Here is a 26968-nt window from a genome sequence, read left to right on the forward strand (position 1 = left end):
TGGAAAACCAAACCAAATCATTAATTAAATGCCAAAAAGCAGACACTACTTTATATCAACCAGGTAGAACTTCCCTAACCCTAACCCTAACTTCAACAACCAACGCCATCTCCAAAAAAAGAGCCAAAAAAGAAGAAAATTTTTTTACTTCAAAATTTTAAATGTAAGATAGTCGAATCTTCTAAATGTCAAATCCAAATACCATTCTATGGAATGATATGGAATACAGAAACTCAGGCCAAAATACAACTAACGCATAAACAATCCTGGCTTTGCTAGCAAAGGTTTGACAGGGTTCCCCAGTCTGGCAAACAAAAGGATTCTGGCATTCTGCAGCGTTCGCATCTCCCATCTGCACAGATCAATATTTGAATAATTAAAGAAACAGAAAAAAAACAACTGCTTGGTCAGCCGACTAATATGCTAGGGATCAACTTAAAACCTAACCAAGCTTTAAAACAAAAATTTCTCCACCACCAAGCCCAGCACTCCCCACCCACCACCCCTTTTTCGAAACTAGGGGTTAAGCACACCCCATGGATGTGAGTGGGTATAGTTTTAAACGGCCAATTGTTCACTTTGTTTTGTTTTTTTTTTTTCCTAGACAAATAAAATAAAATAAGAAAGAAAAAATTCCCTTCAAAACAGCTAGAACTTGATGCTACTCAGTTGGTTTAGAGCAAAAAAATGTGAAACAAAAAATTTGAGTTCAGCCACAGGGCAAACCAAACTGAACCAAAATGCAATGAGTCAAACCACAAGCCAGTTCTACAATTTTGAAACCTGAACCCAACCAAAGGGCAACAGATGGATTTAATCGACAAATCAATCCCCAATGCATTTATCATCAATGGTTGTGGATTCACTGGGCCTTACGACTGAAAACGTAATTTCATGAACCTGTAGGGCATGAGCCGTTCAAGTTGATCACAAAAGAAGAAAAGGAAGAGACTTCCACTGCCTAATGCAGCCCTGAATTGTAAAGGTGAAAGCTTTGAGCAATTGAGGCTTCAAAATCAAAACCATGTATAAAATTGAGGCGAAGGCATGTACCACACAAAGGAAAGGTGGACACTTACTAAAATTGTCTGTAAAATGTCCTATACTGTGGATTCTTGACTGTAAACACATTAGCACTAATAATTGATTTTTTTTTAAATATAAAAATACTCAACACTAGAACATAAATGAATACTACATTACAATTTTTCAGTAATATGCAACATTGATGCCATATATTCCTTGAGATAGAAGCACAAACAAGCGGCAGGAAAAATAACAGCAAAAACAGAGCAGCTCTGACTGAGAAATTCAAATTCCAGGAAACAGCACTAGGTGTTCATGCCAGAAATTCCAGATAACAAAATCATAAATGAAAAGAAAAGGAAATGCTTCCAGAAAAGAACAGCAGAGTCTCCAAATAAAACAACAAAAAAGAAAAAAAGGAAAAAAAAAAAAAAGGGGTCTCAGAACAGCTCTTACTGAGATCAGGAGAGCAGTTACGAAGAAGAAGAAGAAGAAGAAGAAGAAGAAGAATGAAGAAAAGAAAAATGCACAGAGAAAAAGAGCCGAAATTTCAGGAAAAAGGAGCAGAAATTCCAGAGGGGAAAAAAGACAGAAAAAGAAAAAACATCAAAAGGGGAGTTGCAGCTCTGACTGAGCAGCACAGCAGGCCAGAAGAAGAAGAGGTGAGGAGAAAAATAAGTAACGTAAACAAGAATGAGGTGCGAGTCGCAGCCAGCGAACCTCTGGTGCACATCAGTGTGCCACTTGAAGGGGCCTCACCTCAACCTCTATGAGGTGCAAGCCTCGTCATCCTGGTACGCCTTTGAATACTATGGCTGACATAAGTAATCCAGCCTAGTCAAACAGTGACATTCCCTGTGCATTGTTATTTGTCATCTATACTGCTGAAACTTCCCCACTGCTTTCCAATTTTCTCAAACCAGAGGTCATTCCTAGCATGCACAAGAATACATATGCAAGTCAGCCATGGTATTAAAAGCTTGCAAGTCAGCCATGTTTTTCCAATTTTCTCAAACCAAAGGTCATTCCTAACAAATCTCTGTCAACTGTTCTTTTCTATCATTCTTCTGTTGTTCACTTGCAGGTTGAAGGCCCTTATTGCATCAGCAAAGGATCTTCCATCCCTCTGCTCCAGGCATACTGGGTAAATATCTTCTTGCTGCCGCAACTTCCCCCTGATTTTGTTGGGGTTTATTACAAGAAAACCTTTTGTTAGATCCATCCACAACATTTACCAATAATGCTAACACCCCTAACCTTACTATGCCACACAAAGATCATTCTCAGCTAATGATAATCCACTTATCTTTGACATTGTTGACAAACACCATAACTAGGTTCTCCCTCCAATCCCCATTTCTTTCTTTTGGGTTAATCTGTGAAGTGCTAGCATCCCCACTGCCTGGACAAGAGGGGATCCCATGATGATTCATGGTTAAGAGTGTGTGTGTGTGTGCTTGATGATTCATGGTTAAGAGTGTGTGTGTGTGTGCTTGAGAGAGAGAGAGAGAGAGAGAGAGGATGAGGGAGGGGGAGGGAGAGTTTGGCCCTATTCTCTTTTGTTGGAAAACCATGAATTAGGAACATTTACTGACATTTTAAAGCTAAACAAACAAACAATCAAGCAAATGATGATGGTGATGATAATGATACATTCCTTTTTCATAGGATCCAGAAGTTTTTTCCCCCTTCTTTCCCCACTAATGGCATTTAAAGCCCATTCAATGGGATGTCTTAAGAGTACAGGTTATGTTTTATGCAATTTAAAAACAACAACCATGTCCACTATTTATAGATTATAGTGGTTACTTCCATTCTTTTTTTTTTTTTGGGATTTCATTCCAATGATAAATTTGTACTTTCCTGTGCTCTAGCAAAGATGAAAAGAGTTCATTTTAACAGAACTTTCAAAGGTTTTTATAACATAGAACTTAAACATCATGAAGAAGTATACTTAATTGTTCAAATTAGTTAGTATCACTAGGTCTGCATGTTTGCAACCCATCCAATTAAGATTCAAAAAGAATAAAGAAGATAAAGGAAGAAACTTCTAAAGCTTTTTTTTTTTTCAATGCACTCACCTTGGTTCTATCATTGGATTTATATGCTTTTATCAGCACTCACTTGTGCAATACACCTTTCTTTGGAAGCTTTTGTTTCTTTTGTGTTTGGTTCTGCCAAGAAAATCAGAAAAAAAATAGCCATAATAAATGGAATGCCCAAAGGGAAAGCATAAAATAAAGCTCAAAGCCTGTGAGCTTGTTCTTCTTGTCACCTTCTGAGTGCCTTTGAATGAATACACTCATTTTACTTATTTAAAAATAATGAACTTCAAAACCCTGAAGCAACAAATGCAAGAATGCACCTTTTGTCTTTCCAAAGCATCATAATCCGTTCTCTCCTTCCATTTGCTCTTGCGGAGTTTAATTGGTCGATTTCCAACATATTTACCTGAAGACTAGGTTAGAGTCAACATCAGCATCAAAAGCTTTATTCATCATTTACCATTCAATGACTATTATAATCTTCAATGTGTCCACTAATTCAGTGCTTCTGAAACACTATTTTCTAACATAACAAAAATTTATACTTTTTTTTTTTTTCTAATATTATAAAAAAACTAAAAACAAAAAGCCCAGTACCATAAGAACTGGTGAGCGTGACCAAATAAAATAATGAAGTAATTATCTATGCAAACATAAGACTCCTAATCCATCTGCCTATTTATTTATTTATTTATTTTTTTTGGGGGGGGGGGTGTTCAGACAACAGACACATTTCATGCCATAATAACCAAGTCACAATTCAGTATATTTTACATTGTCATGATAGAGACAAACACCGTGTCAGCAATCTTTTGCATTGGTGATCATAACTCTTGCTTATGCTGCTTGTGATCAGCAGGGTCATCAATCCCAAACAAATTTAATGATACCAACCAGAAAACATGACAAACAAAAACAACATCAAGTACCCAAGTCTGTCCCTCCCCTCCTCTCTACAGGAAACTGTATCTCCATAAAAGAGATCGGGAGTTTCGGGGACACACAGATTGTCATTATAGCACCAAAATCATATTTAAAAACAAGGGAGCAGATCAAACTGTGTAAGCACATCCAGAAGTAAAGATGTTAATCACCATTCATTTCTTTTAGTGCCGCTGCAAGATCTAAAGGGTTAGAAAAACTAACAAATCCAAATCCCTTGGTTTTGCCCGTCCGCTTATCTCTCACAACCTGGAAAATGAGGAATGTACATGTTCTTAATTAGCTTCCAGTTGATCAGAAAGAACATGGACTCAGTTCAAATTACAGCTACATTAAAATGAAATTTACAAACAGCAGTTATGAATGATTGCAAAAATAATTAATGAACTTGCAAACACAATTGACAGGAAAGAGAGAGAGAGAGATAGTTCAATCTAATATAAACTATAAAAGCAGCATTAAGATATTGCCAGCCAATAGCCTTGCTCAGCCAGAAAAGAGAAGAATAGGATGAAATTGACATGGTATGCATTTATGATCGGGCACACTAAGGTTACATTTGGTTCACAGACTATGTGTTCATAAAAATAAGATGGGAGGTGATGGGAATGTAATAAAAAAATTGTATAGGGATATAATCATAGCTGTTAGAATCTTGCTTTGCAATTCAGTTAATACGATTCATATCAATTTGATATCAAATCGATTCAAATCTTAAGTGGTTGTCAAATCTATCGACTCACCTCATGAATCTAACAACTTGATCTAACTCTATATCCACACAATTATGGACCTATCATATATTGTCAAACCCAACTAGTTTAAATCCTCCCAAAACAATATTTTTTTATTGCTTTGATTTTCACATGATTACCTTCCATTCCTTGTCTATGCCAGTTTTGTGCTAAAAAAGAAGAGAAAATAGAACTTTAGGCTTTATGATGCCTTCACAAAACCATTCACCACTGCTGGAGAATGGTGGTGTGCCATTGAGAAGAAGGGACAGAAAAATCATCGGCTAGGGTAGTAGTTATGTTTCCTTGCGTTGTTAAGATTCAATAGTTGTTTTCTTAGTTGTTTGTCCAATTAATATCACTTTTTGAAGTTAATTTTTTTTTTTTTTTATATTTTTATCGGAGAGAGAATAAGCATGAAATATTATGATTTTCAAATTTTTGACCACAACAAAAGTTCAGTTTTTTATTATTTTTTCTTGATTCCTTTGAACAACATGAAGTTCATTTTTTTAAATTAATAATTATTGACTCTTATTTTTCATTTGGGAAAGCATACACATGAACTATGATTTCTTACTCTCAAAATTTAAATGTACTATACCATTTTACTTCTTGTTCATATATTAATATATGCATGCCATCTATAATTGATTTGGAAATTTGTACTGAATCTTAAAATTCAATTCGATTCAATTTTCAATTCCCAAAATTGAAATTTTGATTCACAATTCAAATCTCGATTTGACAACAATGTATAAAATAATTTAGAAAAAAAACTCATTCAGAAGTTTGTTATTCCATCCAGCATGGAATAGAAAAGGAATAGACATTCCTCTGCGTGAAAATACAGATACAGCAAGGGAGGACAATGCATCCTCCAAATCAAGGGGAAAAAAACAAAAGGAAAAAATTTCCACAAAGCAAGCAAATGAAGGAAAGGATTCAAGTCTTATTGCATATCAACTAATGAGACGACTCTAGAAAAATCATTTCCATAACCCCAACGCAATGCAAGAAAAGTCGCTCTACTCCAAACCAGAGTAGAAGTTGCAGCAATAACCTTTGAAAATTCTAGTGTTCCACTCCAAGCAAATCCACTGAATAATTGTAATCTCTAGAGAGCTTTCTCCTCCCCCTCCTTCCTAAAACCTCTAGGATGAAAACCACAAAGGCCATCCAAATGAGGGCAAACCCAATTCACACAAAAACATCTGGATAAATTATTCCACATGTTCCACAAAAAAGGACAATATAAGAACAAACATGAAACAAGTTGCCCCACTTCCATAACTAGGGACACATGTATATGGCGATAGTGCCTTATTTGGCCCTCTCCAAACAAATCATTGGTCCTGATTTTATTCAAGATATCAAATTTTGCCAAAATTGCAATAAGGATATCAACTTTTGCCAAAATTACTGCAGTTTTAGCATATATTTTGGGTGTGGTTGAATGGAAATTCAACTTCAATCTCTTTTTTGCAAAATTCTAGCCAAGCTATTTGGCTGAAATTCCAATTAAATATTTGAAAAAGAAAACATGCATATTTTGAAGATCTTTTCAAATCCATAAACTTCAACTGAGCTCCCTTTCTTTTTCATTCAACATAATTGCAGCATGAGTGACCCATGCAAAGTTCCCATCATGCTTGATGCTGCAAGTGTTCCTGAACCTTGTGATTGGCATTTTAGCCTTGATTTTTACCATTTATTTGCCAGTTACAAATAACATTTTTTTGATAGAAAACCATATGTTTAAAAGCCCATGAAACCTATTTTGAAATAACGGCAACCTTCCATGAGCTAAAAACTTTATCTAAGAAAAATCAGGAGATGTCTTGACCTTTATATCCTAAATACCTAGGTATAGAGATGAACCATATGCAGGAAGGCTAGTGAGGAGAATCACATAAGTGAACTCATTGTCACAAATTCTTAAATAAAACAAAAGAAGTCGGTGGCAGAGAATGAAATGCTAACATGGAAGAGAGAAAGTAAAGGTTTACCAGAGCATAAACAAATATAAAGAATCAAGATCAGTAGTCTGGTGTGTCATCATCCAAACAAACCACTCCCTCCAAGTCCCATCATATTTATACTAGCTACAAATTTGGTATATAGGAACAGAAGGAAATCAAGTTTATTACTTGATTTTGTCATGTTTTCCATTCGAATTTTCATTCCATTCCTTTCCTATTCCCCTTCCATCCGCAAACCAAACATAACATAAGAACCAGTGACCAATCAATTGGAACAGTTGATTACTTTGGTATCATATCTAGGAGCTTATTTGACCAAAACGTTGATAGAGGTAAAACCCATGATGTATTTGTTAACTGAACAAGAAATGACAACAGAAGCTGCTCCGGATACAAACGGAGAAAAATCTTTTTTGGGTTGGAGTTCCTCTTCAATGACTGGTTCAGCTTCAAGATAAGGGGAAAAATGAGTCTAGGTTCTGGTTGGAGTTTGTTCCGGCAGAGTTCACCAGGTTTTCATCAGGGTTTGATCAGAAATCATACGCTGGAAATCAGAAGATAGGATACGCAAGAAGTTCTCGCCATTTAGAGAAAATGAAGTTGTGAGAGTCAAAGGAGAACACAAATGAAAATGAAGAATACAAAACTTTAAATCCAAGTTATATGTGTGCAGGGGGGCCATTTGATTGTCCATGTTCACAATTTTTTTTGAGTGTTGGTGCTCTGAGTGATGCATGGCCAAGAGCACTGCCAATAGCAACTGGGTTAAAGTTTTAATTTGGATTTTTTTTTTCATTTTCTTTTTTGGGGGTAGGGGGAGGGGGTGGGTGTAGGTGAACAACTTCCAAAGAAATAATTAAGAGAGACACAAAAAGTTACCTGGACTGATACATTGAGGGAATAACCCCTTTGACAATTACAAAAAGGAGGCAGAAGGCATTGAAGTAGGGCTTCCATCACCAAATATCCAGAACCAGTATCCTCAGAGTAGCTCTAGGCATTAAAGTATAGTGCACCTGCTAACTTAGTATCTCAGTTCATTTGCAACATGACTAACCAGTTTAACTCAAGTTCGAGCCAAGGCTACTTATTCTCAAGTCCACTGAAAAATTACAAGTCTTTATTTCGAATTAAGTGCATTTAATTCAATTTGAATCATTCAAATTTTATATTGAGGCAACAACTAAACCCATAAGTGCAATTCAACTTATTTACCTCTACATTTTTTATTATTCAACCCTTTGCATTCCTTTGAGGTTAATTGAGTAAACAAATTTTTGTTTGCTGTAAACATATCCTACAACACAAATTTTCCTTCAGAAGCTACATGCAAGTGCATCTTGACTACTGATAATTTTGTAAGGGCAAAAATTCTAGTAAATTATTGTTTCTTTCAAAAAAGGGGAAACACTAAGCACTTTCTCTTCCATGGTCTTGTCACTGGGTGTATTTGGGAGTCTGTATATTGCTGTATTGGAATTGAGGGGGTTTGCTTTAAACTGGAAGGAGGAAGGAGAGACTAATTAAAACTCCAGAGTCATTTATTTTTTTTTTTTAGGGAAAGGATCTTTCAACTCTAGCATCTTTGACATTACAAATTTTGTTTACAGCTGTTACTTGCATAAGGCAGAGAGCATGTATAGATGTGAGGCTATTTTGTATTTTGAAAATGCAATTCTGTGCAGACCCATGAAAAAATTCAGTTAGAAAGATACCTTATTGATTCCTACCGATTCAAAGAACTGAGGCAGGAGTAGGACTGCAGACCAGGTCTACTGAGCTAATTCAAACTAAAGCATTGACTTTTGTTGCCTATGTTACTATGAGAACTAATGAAACCTAACTTACTGAAATAAAATAAAATAAAATATATTTTTAAGGAAAAAAAAAAAAACAAGAAGGAACTTAGGGCCTGCTTGGTATCGTTGATATTTTCTATTTCTCCATAGTAAAGAAACATTTATAAAAGCACGTTTATTTATGTTGTCTGTTTTTTGTTTCTGTTGTCAATTTTCTGCTGTTTGCCAAAAACTAAAAACCAGATTTTATGGTTTTCAGTTGTTTTAACAACCTGTTGCCAGAAATTTTAATACTCAGAAATAGTTTTTTGGATTAAATTATTCATTTTATACACTTTTAAATTAAAATCAAAATTAAATGATCATATGAATTTGAATATAATTAAAAGAAAAATATAAATAAATTTCAAATCATAATAATAAAGTCAATTACAAAATACTTTTACTTTTTTTCAATTGTCATGTCCAATAAAGTTTATATTGTAAAGTAAATATTAAAAGTAGAACAATTAAGTAAAATAATTATAATAAATTTTATTTTTATTATAGTAATTTTTTAACGTATATTATTTGTAATTTTATTATTTTAATCATATTTTTATAATATTACTTGATTTAAAGATGAAAATGAGCATTTTTAATTAATTTTTTAATTTGTATTAGTTTTATAAATTTTAACCAAACAGGTTACTGGTTTCTAGTCTTTTGTTTCTATTTTTGGTTTTTCATCTTCTTTTCTATAATTTTTGACAATGATACCAAAAGGCTCCTTAGGTTACACTTGGTTCACATAATATCTTTTCCTAAGAGTAGGATGAGTTGAGAATGTAATGAAAATTGTTTAGGGATGTAAAAATTTAGAGAGAAGTTATTCATACAAAATTTTATGTTATTCCATCCAACATGGAATAGGAAAAGAATAGACATTCCCATAGTGAAATTTGTGAATAGTTATTCCTTATCGATTCCATGCTACATGGAAAAAAATAAAATTTTTGCATCGTTTTTCGCTGTATGGCAATCCATCTTTTGGGTAAACCATCCATCCTCGATTATAACCGTTCTATTCTTAGGAATAAACATTCCAAGAACCAACAGTAACCTTACATTTTAAAAATTGGACTACAAAAGTGGTCAAAAAAGCAACTGTACAGTAAATTTAACAAATCAATTTAGCCCGGCACACTTATACCAAGGATTGTTGAAGGTGGATACCCTAACCACACCCCTACTTATGGAAAGATCAATACTCAAATTTGACATCAAGGGATTTGAAATCTTCATGATATAAAATCCCATGATTTAGCAAATCCCATAGGTTTTGAAATCCCTTACATTTTTAAAATATGATTACAGAAGTGGTGAAAAAAGCAACTGTACAGTAAATCTGATTACAGTTTACCCAAACCATCCAATTCCTCAATTATAACCATTCTATTTTTAGGAATAGACATTCCAAGCACCGACAGTGACCCTACATTTTTAAATGATTACAAAAATGGAGCAACTGTAAAGTAAATTTAACAAATCAATTTAGCCCGGCACACTTGAACAAGGTTGTTGAAGGTGAATGCCCTAACCACACCCCTTACTTATGAAAAGATCAATACTCAGATTTGACATCAAGGGATTTGAAATCTTTATGATATAAAATCCCAAGATTTAGCAAATCCCATAGGTTTTGAAATCCTTTTTATTTTCTTTTCTTCCCTTTTCTTTTCTTTTTCTTTTTATTTTTATTTTTTGATAGCAAGGTTTTGAAATCCTTTTAAAAACACAATTTCATAGGTATAGTTTTCTGTATAGACATAAGAACATGAAGATCTACTAGAGTTCAAAGAAATTAATTAGACAATTATAGCAATGTGCCCACTAAAGGCGACTCTCATAAAATGGCATCATAGATCCTGAATTACAATGTCATACACCACTAAGCTGTTGTTCGATTGAGCACTAAAAATTAGGGGTGCAAACGAGGTAGATTTGGAGTAGGAGAAGCAGAGCCTAAACATGACCCATCAAGAATTACCTGCCCCGACTACCACCCAAATTTGCCTTAGGGCATATTTACATCCCCATCTCCGCCTCATTTAAGGAATCTGCCTCCAGCTGGAGATCTGAATCTGCCCCCCTCCAACTATAAAAACATACAAATTTTTGAAAAAAAAACTCAATGTCTTTATATTGTGAAAATAACATAACTTCTAATATTTAATATTTTTAATATAATTATAGATATCATAACCTTTCTAGAAGAATAATATAACATAAACTAAAATAAAAATAATATATATTTAGAAGTTATGAATAATTGAATAAAATACTACATTTGTACATGCACACACACATATATAGACACAGACATGCATGCATACAAACATATATTTATTTTTTTACACTCAGCGCAGATTTGGGGCAGATTTTGGTTAAATGGGGCAGTATTCAGGGCATGGTAAATTCGGGGCAGGAAAATACATGTCACTTATTTGCCTAAATCTGCCCTGGATTAGACAATTCACCCCAACCACTGCCCCAAATCCATTTAGAAACCACCAAATCTGCCCCTATAGGGGTGGATTGGGGCGGGATAACCACTAACCCGAATACATTACATCCCCACTAAAAATATTAGTCAACACTGAAAGCATAAACTCAATACTCAATCTAAGCCCTTCTAAGTAGATGGTTTTCAATTGTTTTAAGTTATCAAATTGACAACACAGAATTTTAAAATTCACTGATTATATTCAAATCTACAGTTTTAAGTAATATATTCAATGTTATCAAACAGATCCAAGTAACACTATGAAAAAGAAGAAATATATATCCGAACATATAAATAATATAGCTACACCAATTGGTAAATGGTGAGACACAAGCTACCCCATACTGAAGGAAAATGCATTAGATACTGGGTAAACATTTTGGTTTTAGGAAAAAAAACACATGCTGATCACTGAATACTAATGATTCTGGATTGCTAGTAATCTTATTTATAATTCTATATGTTGCTGTGCATCTTGCAAGTTATTCATAGAGCCAAACGTCTTAGCTAAAATATGGACTGCAGAAAGACCTACCTTAAAGTACATAAAAAAACTGAGAGCTTGGTGCGCTTCAAACAAACATATGAAGAGGATGTGCAAAAAGCCCGAATACACTAAAACAAACAGTTACTTGCACTATAGTTGCCAATCACACCGGAACAAAGATGCTGAAGTTACATAGGAACTTACTTTGGCCATATTGAAGGAAGGAAATCGTGCAAAAGCTTTTGAAAGAACATCATCGTTCACCTCATTACCCAGGTCACCACAAAACAGGCGATAATCATCTGCAAAATGCCAAAAAGTTCCACAAAACCAAAGTAAAACAGAAGCTTGATAGAGGGATAATGACTTTGAGAAGTATAAGAAGAAAAAAAATGGAGAATCACAAGTCCTCAAACAAGACAAAAAAAGAAAAAACACCATGATCTTAACAAGGAATTCCAATATCTAACAACATCTGAAAATAGCAACCCTTAAAGCAGCCAACACTATAAGCCCAAAGAGAAGCTAAGTATCACATCCTGTCCCATCTTTTCCTAGTAAAAACTCAAGCATTTCCTTTCCAACTAAATTCCCCACAAAACAGGCCCGCGGGCACATCTCCACAGCTTTTATCATCCTTACTTTTCCCAAAACCAGCAAAAGAAATAGTCAAAAGATTTTCTACTGAATTTGGAATTTTCCAAACACCCCTAAAAGAGAGTTCCACAAGTTCCAAGCAAAAGAACAATGAATAAACAAGTGCAACACATCCTTTGGACTTTTACCAATTTACAATACATAACACACATAGAGAGCTTTAAAAGGTCATGCACTCTGCAGCAGATTGTTGGTGTTAACTCTATTTAAGGACCACCAATCGAACAAAAGCCTGAATCTTGGAAAGAACTTTAGCCTCCCAAAACCTAGATAGAGAGGGAAAGCATAGAACTTAGATAAAAAGAGAAAGATTTACAAGAATACTCCCCCAAAGAATCAAAAGACCAAACTCTACTACCACTCCTACTGGAGATATGGCAACTCTCCAGTGAAATGAATAAAGAAGACAACTCCTCCTCCTCTCTATCATTCACATCCCCTCTGAAGTGGAAACCTTAAGAAAAGAAATCCCTCTCAAAAGTAAGAAAAAACACATATTATGATGGGAAGAGACGCGATTTAACTGAGCAAATGAAGAAGATAAAGTGGACCCCCTCCCAACCCAAGGATCTCCTCTCCCTAGTTGAAATTTTGTGAATAGAGAAAAGAAGGATAAACATGAGAAATGAACATCCAAGGACTCACAAAAGAGTTACTAACACACCAATTAGCAACCCACACATTCCGGCATAAACCATATTTACTTGTTATGAACATGTGCCAAAGATAATTCCCCTCCACAGGGAACCTCCACAACAACTTAGCCAAATAGGAGATGGTTTTAAACACCGCACTACCAAGACCAAACCCTTCTTCCTTAGACCTACAGACTACCTCCCACCAAACCAAATGATATCTCCTCTCCCCTACAACTGAACAAAGAAAATAACTCACAATCCTCTCTAACTTACAAGCTACCCCCCCCCCCCCCCCCCAAAAAAAAAAAAAAAAAATCCTAAAAAGAGAGAAAAAATACAAGGATGCTCCAAATAAGACTAATTCTAGCACCCAAAGAAAGCAAAACTCCTTTTCACCAATCCAACCGCTTGGCTACTTTAGACACCAGCAGATCCCCAAAGGCTGACAAGCGAAGCTTACCTCCCAAAGGAATGCCTAAATAGACCAAAGGCCACTCCAAAACCATGCACGCAGCTAGGGAAGTTAAATTTATAGAGGGACTATGAATGTTAGCAACCAGTTTCAATCTAAATAAATAGATTTACAAATAAGGATTGAAAAAGCTCTGAAGCAAAGGCATGTAATACATGGATAACCAGAATAACTGAAACCCAACAATTGTTGATGAATTTGTTCGGTTCATATGCGTTTTCTGTATAAAAGTGTTCCATAATTAGTAATTTCAAGCACAGGCTGCCCTCCAAAATGGCAGGAGATTAAAGACCTAATAAAAACTTTAATTTTAGCGCATTTCAAGTGCTAAAGGTCAACACACCTAAAACTAAGATGACACTAGAATCACCTTTTTGAAGACTTATAATAGGCCGTAATTGCACAAGCTTCAAAAATTCACACATTCATTTACAATGTTGGCAACCAGTCCCTTAGTAAGAAAAAATATCAGGCAGTACTGCAGTAGTTCCTTTTGAACAGTCCAAGAACATGTTTATAAAGTGCAACAGCAACAATTTAATGCTGTCGAAATAAAATGCAGTAGCTGACAAACGTCAGGCAATGAAAACTACAAACTACAGTCATCCCTGGCACCACTTCCAATCCATACCGCTACTAGAAATGTTATATCCAAAGTCTTTGGTTTTACTACAAGTGACCATGACAGAAGCGTTGTTTTGAACCTATGCCAAACCTGCAAGCAACGAGTAACCCGACCATAAGAGTAATCCCAAATCCAAGAGGGTAAGATATTTTAGTTCTACTAATCTGGTTAAACCAATGTTTTATCTAAGATGATGAGAGGTCTTGGTGGATGGTGACTAGGGCTCAGTCTGCTTTCAAGATAAACAAATTTTAGGGGATTCCTTAATATCAATTTTGTTTACCCTGGTGGTTGATATTTTAAGTAGATTGATCACACATGCCCAGGGTTCACGGGTGATTAGAGGTTTAGTGGTAGGGAGGGAGGAGGTGAAGGCGCCACATCTTCAATTTGCAAATGAGTATCATGATACCATTTTTTCTTAAAGATAATGCTGATAAATTCCAAAAGGTGGTTGCTTTGTAGTGTCTTTGACAAAAAAAACTCAGGATTTTTTTCTTGATGGGCGAAAAAATCTCAGGATGAAAGATCAACATGTCCAAGAGCAGTGTGGCTAGCGTTAATCTGGGGAGAAGTCATTCAAACGGGTTTAATGCTTTAGCCGGTCGTGCTTCATTAGCTTGCCCGCTATCTTATTTAAGCCTCCCTCTGGGGGACAATCCTACATCAGTAGCTTCTTGGGATCAAGTAGTTGAGAATGTGGGTAGGAGATTGGAAGGGTGGAAGAGTGCATACTCAACTAAATAGTGCAGCTCTCCAATCCCTTTGAATGTTAGACAGAAACATTCTCCCACACCTCCCCCAACCCCCCCCCCCCCCACCCCCAAAAAAACAAAAGAGAAAAATAAAAGCCCAAAAGAGAAGCCAAGAGAACTACTCTATCCCACATAAATGAGTGAGAGGTCGCATAAACCTTAAAAAATCTTGTGTCCCTTGCGACCAAAGGTTCCAAAGAATAGCTAAGACTGCATGTCCATCAAGCTATTCCCTTTATACTCTTTCAAAAGCCTCCGTATCTCACCAGCAGGAAATGCCGACAACCTGAGGTGCTACCCACTTCACCAAAACAACAACAAAAAATAAAGGTGGCTGATGCAGATGGTTCACCGCCCAGCAATGAATAAAAAAGGTATACGCTTGTTTCATTAGCCTCACAGCGCATCATGCAAAATTGCAAATATCATGACCAAGGGCTTTATAGGGTCTTTGAACATGTAACAAATCATGCGCATTGATCCTGAGAATCACAGTCCAAATAAAAGTTCAAATCTGAAAGGGAACATTAGCTTTCCAACGATATGCCTCAAACTAATGATTGAGCAAAGGAGTTTTAAAGAGATGGAGGAAAAAAGACTTAGAAGAAAAAGAACCCAAAGACGCCCCCACCAAAACGCTCAGAGCACTCTATTATAAGGGACAAAAAGATCCAGAACATCAAGCAATAGTGAGACATCAACCTCTCTTCCATTAAGATTCCTTTTTCATAAAGAAAATAAAATCTCAAGAAAATGAGCCCCTCCCCCCTGGGGCAAAGAAAAGGGAGGGCTGATTGGTGCATTATGAAGTGAATAAAGCTTAAAAATATTAGGCATCAACCTCTCCAAAACCTCACTGACTCATACCTGTTGCCATTACCCACACTGAACCAAGAAAGAGGTAAGAAAAAACAAGCAACCTAGGGAACAAACTTCCGCAGACTTAGATGATAAAAAACACCACTCCTTTAGTATCCCACCCATTTCAACGAACTCTTAGATACTCCTAGTCACCTCATGCTGTAGGGAATTGAGATCTAAGGGGAACCTCCACAACTATTTTCCAACTAGAGAGATGTTTTAAGATAACATACGACCAAGCTGGCAAGCCCCAATCACCCTTCAGAATTAGATTTTCTAGCCACACCAACTAACAAGAAGGTCACTCTTATTCTTCCCAATACCAGCCCAAAGAAAATCACGCATCAACCTCTTTAGCACCCTAGCTACAGTCATGGAAACACTTAAAAGAAATAAGAAATTAATGGGCATGTTAGAAAGGAAAACACTAATGATTGTAGTACGACCTCAAGTTATAAGTGCACCATTTTCCATCCCTCAAACCTCCTACCCACCTTTTGAACCACTAGAATCCAAGATGCCACAGCCCCCTAGAGGGAAAGCTAAATAGGGCAGCAGCTGAGCTAAAGAAACACAAGCAGCTAAAGCCTTTAAACCCTCCAAAACATTACAGCCAAACTTAATGTCGGTCACTCAATCTTGGACAACACAAAACTTACACATCACCAAATCCATCAGAGAATTGTCATTTTCAAGGTATAAATATTTTTTCTGTATGAGTACAGCAATCCTCTGTAGCTAAAGTTGGCTTTCAAGTTTCAACATTCAACATGTAAACACAACATAACAAATTTAAAAGCATAGCATAAATAGAGTCTTTTGCTAATAATACAAGGTCCACAATGAATGCAACTCAGCTGTAGATGTATCATGGTGATCGATCATACATAAAATTCAAGGCAAAAAAAAAAAAAAAGTTGGTAGGCACATCATACTTTCTGGCCAATCAGCAAGTGTTGGATCCTCCCAGCTCTGCCCAGCAGCTTTGCGAGGTAGTGCTCTCTTTTTTGTTTCTGCTTTGTGCTCAATCTCACTGCTTGCAAGGGCAGCTTTAACACTCTCCAAAGCTTCCGGTGTAATCGTCTGTGCATCCCTCTGAAATAGCTGTTGAGCCTGTTTACAGAGTGCAAGCAATCATGTGTGATGTATGCATAAGATAAATATTGCACTATTTCTGTGTCTTTTTTTTTTTTTGGGGGGGGGGGGGGGGGGGGGGGGGGCGTCAAGATCATGGCAGAGAAGAAGAACCAAAAATTCATGCAATGTGTGATGTGTGTGTGTGGAGAGCATAGTTTTAGAAACCAGTGCGTAATGGCCATTATGTAGTGGCATCAGTGGCTTCTAAGACCGTCACAGGGCAATATCCCACTTGGACCGTAACACTTTCAAACTGGTTGTGAATGACACTAAAACAGGCTTTTGAGTCTTTTTTTTTTTTTACTCTTTCCCTTCATTGAAGCTTAGAAACTCAAATTTAAGTTGGAATATTTTAGTAATCAATTTTCTATTAAAAAATTCATTTTTTTGGTTTATTTTCTTTGACAATTAGTACGTATTTTCTTAAAATTAGATTCAAATAAGCCTAAATCCTCTCATTATTCATATTCTAAGTTCATTATTTTGTGTTTTTCTTACACCTCATCCAGAAACCAAAATAAATTTCATTGCTATGCTTTTTTGTTCTTGTTTAATATCATAACATTCTATATTCTATTACTGAAAAAAGTACAAAAGACCACATTCAATGTTTTATTTCTTAATATTTACGATTTCTTGGTTTAAAAATTTCAATTATAATCAGTAAAGTAGTGAAAAGTAGCAATTGCGTGCTTCTTCCTGCCAATAGCAACTAAAGCAACTAAGATGACATCCAATACGAGTAGCATGTTACATTTAAACTGATCAGAATTTACTAAAAATCATTTAAAGCATTAGTATGTACAATTATGGGATCAAAACATGTGAATCTATATGTTTTTAACAAGTTCCCTAATTAAAAAAATGAATTTGTGGACGCAGTGTCTGTCACCTTTTACATAAGGTCCTCGATGGCTGCAACCATCACACCATGACCCTAACCATTACCATTTTTTAAAATCATGAGAGAGAGAGAGAGAGAGAGAGAGAGAGAGAGAGAGAGAGAGAGAGTATTATTTTCTTCATTGACATCAAACAACCAAAAAAATGCCTTCATGGATTAGTCTTAAGATCTATGATACAGTGTTACAGGAATTAGATCATCTTTTTCAGAAACCATTAGTCTATAAACTCGAACAATCAAATATGGCCCCTCATGTGGAATCTCCAAAATGTTTTCAAAGTTTGAACTTTTTAAAAAATAATAATAATAATAACAAGGGGGCTCTCTTGGCCCCAAGTCTCCCACTAATTTGAATTTTATAAAATAAAATAAAATGAACGGAGGCCTCTCCAGGCCCCAAGTTCTCCATTTATTTAAATTTCACCTTTTGTTCTAATTTTGTTTTATCTTTATATCGACAATTAATAAACTTGTCAATATTGCCCATGCAATACAAAAGCTAACTTGCTCATGTAGGTTAAACAATCCAACGTAAAAACCCCATTAATGATCGAAGTAACATGTGCACATGCACCAAGCATGCACATATGACGCTGGATCAGTTCACACTGGGTGTAGCAATAGTTACACTTGCACATAAATAGTTTTTGTTTGGTCCATATCTAAGCCAATCCCCCATTGAATCTTTTTTTAATCGAAAAAGAGGACATCTTATTAAGAAGAAGAAGTACAACAAGGAGCATAAGAAATCCTCCTAAAAAGATAGAAAAACAAAAAACCAAAAAATTAGAGGAAATCAAAACAGTGCAGCCATCCAATCATGCTGTAAATCCAGAAAAAATAAAAAAATAAAAAAATAAAACCCTCGAAATATCTTGCTGGCAGATCCCACAAGGAGGCCAAATGTTGAATCCTATTCCAAAGTATAATCAAAGACTCCCCATAAAAATACATTCTGCTTCAACCAAATCCCCCCACAAAAGAGCAAATTGCACACCTCCACAACACCAAACCATTTTAACCCTTCCAAAACCTGAAAAGTGAGAGCCAGCAAATCCTTCACTGGCTCCAAACACACCCAACACTCTCGAAATAAGCCAAAAGGACTGTTCCACACCCTCCAAGAAAACAAGCAATGAAGGAACAGTCGAGGAAGCAAATTCTGAATTCTCAAAACAAAGAGAACATAGATCTGGAGATAAAGCCTTGAAAGGCCTGAGCCCCTCCCAGTCTGCAGCAGACTCAGTGTTAACTCTATTAAGAACAACCAACCAAATAAAAGCCTTAATCTTGTAGAAGACTTTAGCCTTCCAAATTTATCTATGCGGCCGGAAAGACAGTTTTTATTGGTTAAATGCTCAAAAATATATTTGCAACAACACTACCCAGAAGAATCAAGAATCCAGGACCGAAAGTCTCTCCTTTCGGAAAGAAACCTACCAACAAACATAATAAGGAGGCTAGCTCCAAAAACTCCCTATCATTAAAAGCCCTACGAAAATGGAAGTCCCAATAGAAACCAGCCCCACTAGAAATAAAGAACGAAGAAATATATTCATCGAGCAAAGAGAACAATCTATACAAAAGAGGAAACGATGAACAAAAAGAAGGAAAGAGAATTACCATTCCCAGTAAATGCCTTCAATGTTTACAGAACTTAGCATCCCAAATGAAAGAATGCTACAACAAAGAATTAGAAAGAGTTGCGTGAATGAACAGAAGCAAAGATCAACAAGGATAATCCCAAAAAGAATCCAGACCTTAAGATTTTTTTGTATCTCCCGCAGGAAGCATGAAAAGAATCAAGTACATTCAATAAAAGAATAATATCATTCATCCCTTTCTTAATTAAATCACACACACTAGCACAATGTGGAAATCCCAAGATTGCACACCCCCCCAAATTAAAAGAAAATTAAAAATAGGAGTGTCATGAGGATTAGATAAACAAATGAGATTGCGAGAGGCTCTGGCTGAAGAAGCCTCCTTAACCCAAAGATCTTCCCAAAAATGTGAATCTTTTTTCAGTTCATGGCGCAAGCAATCTTCACTTTCTATATTGATATCTTTGAACTCTCTCCACATTACCAACCTTATAACGAACAAATTTCAAACTATTTTAAGTTTTCCACAAACCTTGACCAACCCAAAGGATCTTCCTTTTTTATATCACCAACCATAAGTCTCCTTATTCCAAAAAAAAAAAAATCAATAAGAGAAAAACTTCTTTGAAAACCATATCAAAGTACAAGAAGTCCAAGGACAAGACGTCCACAAAGAGCAACGAACAATGATCAAAGACTCCTTTTCCAAAACTTCAATTTTTTACTGTAACTTTTTTATGAATTTGAAGTCATCTAAACCATAAATCCAGCACCTTTTCTCCCACCAATATTGGCCCCCAAAAGAATTTGTAACTTTTAGATTTCGCCATGCCACATGATCTTATTACAATGAATACTTGTTTTAAGAAAAGAAGAAAATACTTGATAAGATAGAAACATTCAAGAATGGACAACATAAAAGTCAACTATATTATTTCTCAACTAGGAGAATAGATCGTTATCATGTAAGGATTGTGAAGTTATCCCAGCTGAAAACTTTACTATATAGAATTTTAGTGTTGGATATATATTAAAAAAAAGAAGAGAAAGGGTAATAAAAATTAGTGCAACAAAGCTAAATGGTGGAACCTAAAGGAAGAACATACAACAAAAATTATAGATAAAATAATCAAAGACAGTGATTGGACAATAAAGGAGTGCAAGCAAACGCTCTTTGGAGTAAGATAGCTAGCTCTACAAAAAGATAACAAAAGAGATTTTAGGTGAATCTAGAGGAATATTCTTGGATAATAAATAAAGTTGGTAATGGGATCAAGATGTTCAAAAAATTGTAAAGACAAAAAGAATTTGATATAAAACATGGCAAAAATGTAGAACCATGGAAATTTTGAAAGTATAAATAGGCTAGAAAAGATGCAAAAAAGGTCATTAGTGAAGCTAAGATCATGTAACAATTTATATGCTAGACCAATACAAAAGAAGGGGAAAGAGACACTAACCTTGCTAGAGCTAGAGAAAGAAAGAGCAAGGACTTGGGTAATGTAAAATGCTAAATATATAAAAAATGAGGATGATATTATCTTGGTTAATGAAGAAGACATAAAACAAAGACGGCTAAGTTACTTTAATAAGTTATTTAATGAAAGCCAAGTAGAAGGCTTAAAATTAGAATTGACAATTGAGGAAAAGGCAAAAAAAAAAAGAAGATATTTATAACCAAAATTAGAGTTAATGAAGTTAAGTTTGAATTAAAAAAGATGAAAAATGAAGAAGCTATAGGATCAGATGACATGTCAATTGAAGTTTGGAAATGCCTAGGTGATAATGAAATTATATGGCTAAATAATTTATTTAACACAATCATAAAAACTAAGAAAATGCTAATCTAATGCAGAAAAAGCACTTTAATACCTATAATACAGAAATAAAGGAGATATTAAAAATTGTAACTATGATGGAATTAAATGTATGAGTCATATAATGAAACCGTAAGATAATTGAACAAAGATTAAGGTTAAAAACAAGTGTCTTAAAAAGCCAATATGCTTTTATGCCTAATAGATCATCTACAAATCTTATATATTTTTTAAGAATATTAATGAAAAAGTTTAGGGAAATAAAGAGACTTACGTATGGTTTTTATTGACTTAAAGAAAGCTTATAATAGGGAAACTTGGGAACTTCTATGATGGATTTTAGAGAAAAATAAATTAAAAAAAAAGGAGCATGCAGTAGGTATATTTGATGTCATTAAGAATATGTATAATGAAATAATGACTAGTGTTAAGACTATAGGTGGAGAGTCTAGGAAATTCCCAATCACAATAAGCGTACATCAAGGCTCTACTTTGAGCCCCTATTTTTTACATTTGCAATCAATGAACTTACTATGAGTATCCAAAATGAGGTTCTATGGTATATGTTGTTTTTGCAGATGATATTGTCTTGATTTATGAAACTAGGATTGGAGTAGAATCAAAGTAAGAATTATGAAGAGAAGCTTTGTAGGTTTTAACCTTTTAGGATAAGTAGAAATAATACTAGATATATGAAATGTAATTTCAATCATAGAAGGAGGGAATATTGGAGAAAAGATTAAAATTGATGGTCAAGAAATTAATAGCACCAGTAGATTTCAATATCTTGGATATATCATACAAGTTGAAGGAGAAATTGAAGAAAATGTAACGCATAAAGTTAGGGCATGTTGGGTGAAATGGAAAAGTTCTCCGAACGTGTTGCATGATCATAGAATGCCCTTAGGGTAAATTTGTTTGTAGCATCTCACAAAATTCTTGTGAATGCGATGCTTCCCACGTTTGGTTGAACGTTAGAATTTGATGTGCCAATAATGCCCACATCCCTAGGAATGGAAGGATTCCCATGAGACATGGGCATCTATTCCCACCCTCCCCTATAGGTAATTGGACCAAATTGCCCTCACTATACTAATGAGCTAGATGATAATGCCCTTATTAATATAGTAGTATCACACCATTATTACATTTAAAATAAATACATATTAATTAAAAAATATTATTATGTTATTATAATAATATTTAATTAATATTTAGACATTATATTGCCCTTAATTAATTTGGTTAATTGATTATTTAAGTGTTAAGTTTTTTAAATTTATGATTGTTGAAAATTTTAGGACATGAATTTAATTAAACACACATTCTTAGTAGATTTTTGTTTTGAAAATATAATTATTCTTTGTATATTGGTTATGCACATGCCAAAGTTATAATGGCTGTTTTTTTGAAATGCCAACTAGAGTTCCCATGTTGAACCAAACATTGGCATAGGAATTCTATGCAAATTTGTAGGAATCTTACAACATGAATCAAACGAAAATGCTCCCATGAGGTGGGCATCTCATTCCAATGAGATTCTCGAGAATGTAATTCCACAAGGGTATTTTTTTTATGTTGCAAGCCAAACATCCCATTAAAATTAAAAGGTAAATTTTACAGTACACCTATAAAACCAACTACGCTATATGGTTCAGAATGTCAGACAATTATGAAATAACATATGCAAAAAGAAAAAGTTGATAAAAATGAGAATGCCAAAGTGGATCAGTGATGTGACATTAAAAGATAAATTAAAGAATAAAAATATTCACGATAAGTTAGAAATAGCTCCTGTAGAAGATAAGATAAGGGAGGAGTAGCTTGGATGGTTTGGGCATTTGCAACGTAGGCCAATAGTGCACTAATGAGGAGGAGAGAGAGCTAGTTTTAGTGAGGGCAATAGAAAGGGTAGGGGTAGACCTAAAATGACTTGGAATGAGATAGTGAGTAAGGTTTGGTTCACAGTTGTTTGTGTTTATAAACATGTGTGCACAAGCACTAACTACAAAAATAAAAGAAACCCATGTGGAGTTGTCCACCTTCAATTTTTGTGTTATTGTAATTAACTTAAAAAGGCACAATCATTAAATAAAAAGAAGTTTAAAATTAAACACAAAAATGAAATAATACTTAAAATTGCCATTAACTATCACTTACCTACCCATTCCACACATATCCTATAGCTCCCTCTCTCCTCACTTTCCTATTTTTCCACCATCTCTATCCACATTCTTTTTCTCCACACATTTTCATTTTGCTTCTCTCAACTAAAATGAGAACAACAAGCATGTCATAGGCTAGTGTACATGCCAAGAACCATATATTGTAAACCTATGTTTCAAATACAATCCAAATACTCAAAAAGCTTGCAAAATGCAAAATATGTATACTCATGGTTATCATAATTCCAATTTGAATCATATGCTCATATGATCTTGCGATCCTAAATTTTTCCCAATCGATGTGCAAACTTGGACCATGTAGGATTACCATAAGATTGTATCATGATCGTTAGGATCATAAAATCACAATCCCACTTGATCCTACTCTAAAAGTAGGATTGGACTTCTTCTATTTATCTACTTTTAAGATAAGGTCTAATACAAATTTTAATTCGACCAGGGCCCTGAACATTTCTCTTTTGCAACAAACGCGACCTACTTACTCCAAATCTTTCAAAATTATCCTATCCTAGGACATCTTCACTACACATCAAGACTCAATAGAACTTAAAGCGTACGAAGAACCTCAAAATTGAACTTGAGAGAGCTCTCAACACTCGAAAAATAGCAGTAGATTATGGTTTTAAATAGCGGCTGCAACCGTTATACAACAACATTACGTAATAGTTTTTTGGAATCCTAATACCATTGCTGTGAAATTGGTTGGGAAAAAAAAAAAAAAACATGATCGTAGCAGCCATTATGGATCGTGATCATTACTTAAAAGCCACTACGGTTATTATGTAACCACTACAGGACTGTTACAAAAAATATATTTTTTTATTTATTCTACAATTTTTCTTCTCACTTACATTTTTCCCACCTTACATAAATCATTCTCAATATACTATGCAGAGAGAGGTGGAAAAAGATTATAATGAGGATGATAATGATACAAAATTTACTATTTTTTTAATACTCAAAAGAGATGCATAATTAAAAATTTGATAATACTAATTTGTTAAGAGAATATTTTATTTTGATAATATTTGCAATTTGATATTTATGTTCTATATTTTTCAACTTCAACCTTCTTTTCTTTTCTAGTTAATATATATTTTTATTATTCATATGCTCTATATCTTTCAACTTCAACCTTCTTTTCTTTTTCCTAGTTATTGTATATTTTTATCATTCATATGCTCTTATGTGTCTAATAGATTAATAGATTGTATAATGTATTTTGTTTTATTAATTAATTTATCACATTTAAGAATTTATCACCTGTGAGAATAATGAAAAATTACAAAATACACATGCACATAAATTTTCTATCAATGGTGGTTTAAAACAAATACAAATTTCTTGCCCATACCAAACAACTTACTTAGTTGAACTAAAGAATCCAAAATACACTAAAATTCTTTCTAATAAGGGTTACAAATATACTAACATACATAAGGTTGTGCTAGCTTGGAAAAAATTCACGGCCGTTAAATCCATTTCTCGTTATGTAACATCTGCTACTCCCACTTCTCACTACACCCGTTACCATTACATTATACTTCCCACTACCACAATTTAGAACCATGCAGCAGATATCAGATATCAACAGGCTGCCCAGCTTGTTCCCTTGTTCGAAAAGTGGCAAATATCAACAGGCTGCCAGAGAGACTTCTTTTTCTTCTTTTCTGTTCAAAGTTCAATTAACAAAATGCTTTCATTAGTCCTTCCTTCGACAAAGAGCTCTTCCTCCTCCTCATCCTCCTCCTCCTCTTCTTCTAGCCAGAATTCTGATACTCTGACAACTCTAATGATAGTGGCATAGAAGCAGAGAATCTTCAGTGGCTAACAGCAGTTCATTAAATCAACATTAGAAATTGCTTCCCCTTTTTCTTCAGTTTTTTGTTTTAACTTTGAATGCTTGGTACTCAAGTTTTTATGTTTTTTATGAAGATTGTCATTAAACTTCACATATATGTTTTTTAATGTTCAATTTATATTGTAAGTAGAATCTATTGAGTGGTCTTGGGTCTTCTCAACCCGAAAAGTTAGCTCATGGGGTGAGACTTCCCCTCACACTTAATAACTACCATCAAGCCCCTTCCAGAACCGGGACAAACTCCAACAATCTCCCCCTCACACATCGGGCTCCAAACTCCTCATGAATTGGGCTCACCAAATTGGCAGCACCACATGCCCAATATCTCAGGGAGAAACCATGAGCTCTAATACCAGTGTTGGGTGGTTTTCGGCCTTCTCAATCCCAAAAGCTAACTCATGAGGTGAGACTTTTCCTCACACTTAATAACTACCACCAAGCCCCTTCCGCAACCGATGTGGGACAAACCCTAGCAGAATCTTGAGATCCTCTTTCTGATCCTGTTGATCACCCCAAGGATCCCACGTAGCATTCCATTCCAACAACTTTGTTTATAATGTCAATGAAAACTTCCAAGTGAAATCAAACACCAAACATTTCAATGGAAGCTACACGAGTAACATTGCCGGAAGGTCTCAAATAAAGCCATCCAAAGAAAATAAAATATGTATTTTATTTTGGCAGCTTAGCTTCGTGTCTGTTTAGGCAGCTTTTCCTCTAATTGAACTCATTTTTCCTTCGTTAATGATATTGCTAGTTCACAAACAACCCAAAAGAAAAAACAGAGAAGGAGCATATGAGTAAAATCCACCTTGAAAATGACCCCAAAATAGATAAAATCCATATAAATTCAGGTTTCTTTAAGTACTCTCGTATCCTACCAGCTGAAAATCGATGCAAATTTCACTTCTAAATACCACAGAACATCTAAAATTCACGGAACAGACAATGACTCATCACACTAAAAGGGCGCAAAAGCACTTTCACACAAATGATAACCCCCAAAAAATACAAATAATATATATATATATATCAACAACAACACTGAACCTCCCTACCACGCACCTGCTGATACTGTGGCAGCGTGTATACGCCAGCAACGGGTGCCGGAGCGGGATAGGGCGTGACTGGAGCTGCTGGAACTTTCACAGCTGGGGCAGGAATCACAGCGGGAGGCGCGACGTAAGGCTTTGGATACTGCGACGCGGCCATTGGGTCCGATTGCTGGAGGTGAAAGGGCAGAGGGAAGTAAGAATTATTTGAGTAAGTAAACTGCGAAGACGACGAAGCGGCGGACGTTGACGCCGAAGAAGGCACGGTGGCCATGGCGGAGCGCTGCAGTCAAAATCGAAGCTCTAGGGTTTCGTGCCTCGATTGGATTGAAATGTCGGGATTGAGCGGGCTTTCTCGTGGATTCGGTGCCGGCTGTGGTTGAGTTCGGATTGGGATATCAGAGGAGAGTAATCACATAGCAAGTCCCAATGCTAGAACAGTAATTAAATAGTGAGGTTTGATCCACTTTGCGCAAGTACCATCTAGATCATCGCGGAGATGGGCGGCTTTTGATTGAGGAGGTGGGGGCTGAATGTAATGTGCTTTTGGCTCGGTGAGAACCGGCCAGAACCGACGACCCGGCTGACCAGAAAAACCAAAAAACCAACAACCTCTTGGTTCACTTCTCGATCCGGTTATAAGAATATTGGTGTGGACAGATTTTTTTATTTTTCACATATTTAATTTACTAGAAAATATTTACATCCAATCATTAAAATTATGTCATGTAAATTGACACAATTTTGGTAAAGCGCCCTAAGTATCAATTGTGCAAATATTTTTTATTTTAATTTTTAATTTTAAGTTTTTAAGATTCATTTTAAAATGATAAAAAATA

At 35.2% G+C, this 26968-nt stretch overlaps 1 protein-coding gene across 1 annotated transcript; it reads right to left on the reverse strand.

Moving 5' to 3' along the window:
- LOC131153558 (uncharacterized) lies at positions 1-26742 on the reverse strand. The gene is made up of 7 exons (XM_058105946.1): positions 26143-26742; positions 16504-16681; positions 11765-11862; positions 4166-4262; positions 3392-3477; positions 3108-3200; positions 1-352 (listed from the first exon to the last, which is right to left on the reverse strand). Exons 1-6 carry the CDS (start codon positions 26401-26403, stop codon positions 3147-3149), a joined length of 774 nt encoding a protein of 257 aa, XP_057961929.1. The 5' UTR covers positions 26404-26742; the 3' UTR covers positions 1-352; positions 3108-3146.
- Positions 26743-26968: the final 226 nt, after the last annotated feature.

This window comes from Malania oleifera, chromosome 4 (assembly GCF_029873635.1).
Source record: "Malania oleifera isolate guangnan ecotype guangnan chromosome 4, ASM2987363v1, whole genome shotgun sequence".
Classification (NCBI taxonomy): domain Eukaryota; kingdom Viridiplantae; phylum Streptophyta; class Magnoliopsida; order Santalales; family Ximeniaceae; genus Malania; species Malania oleifera.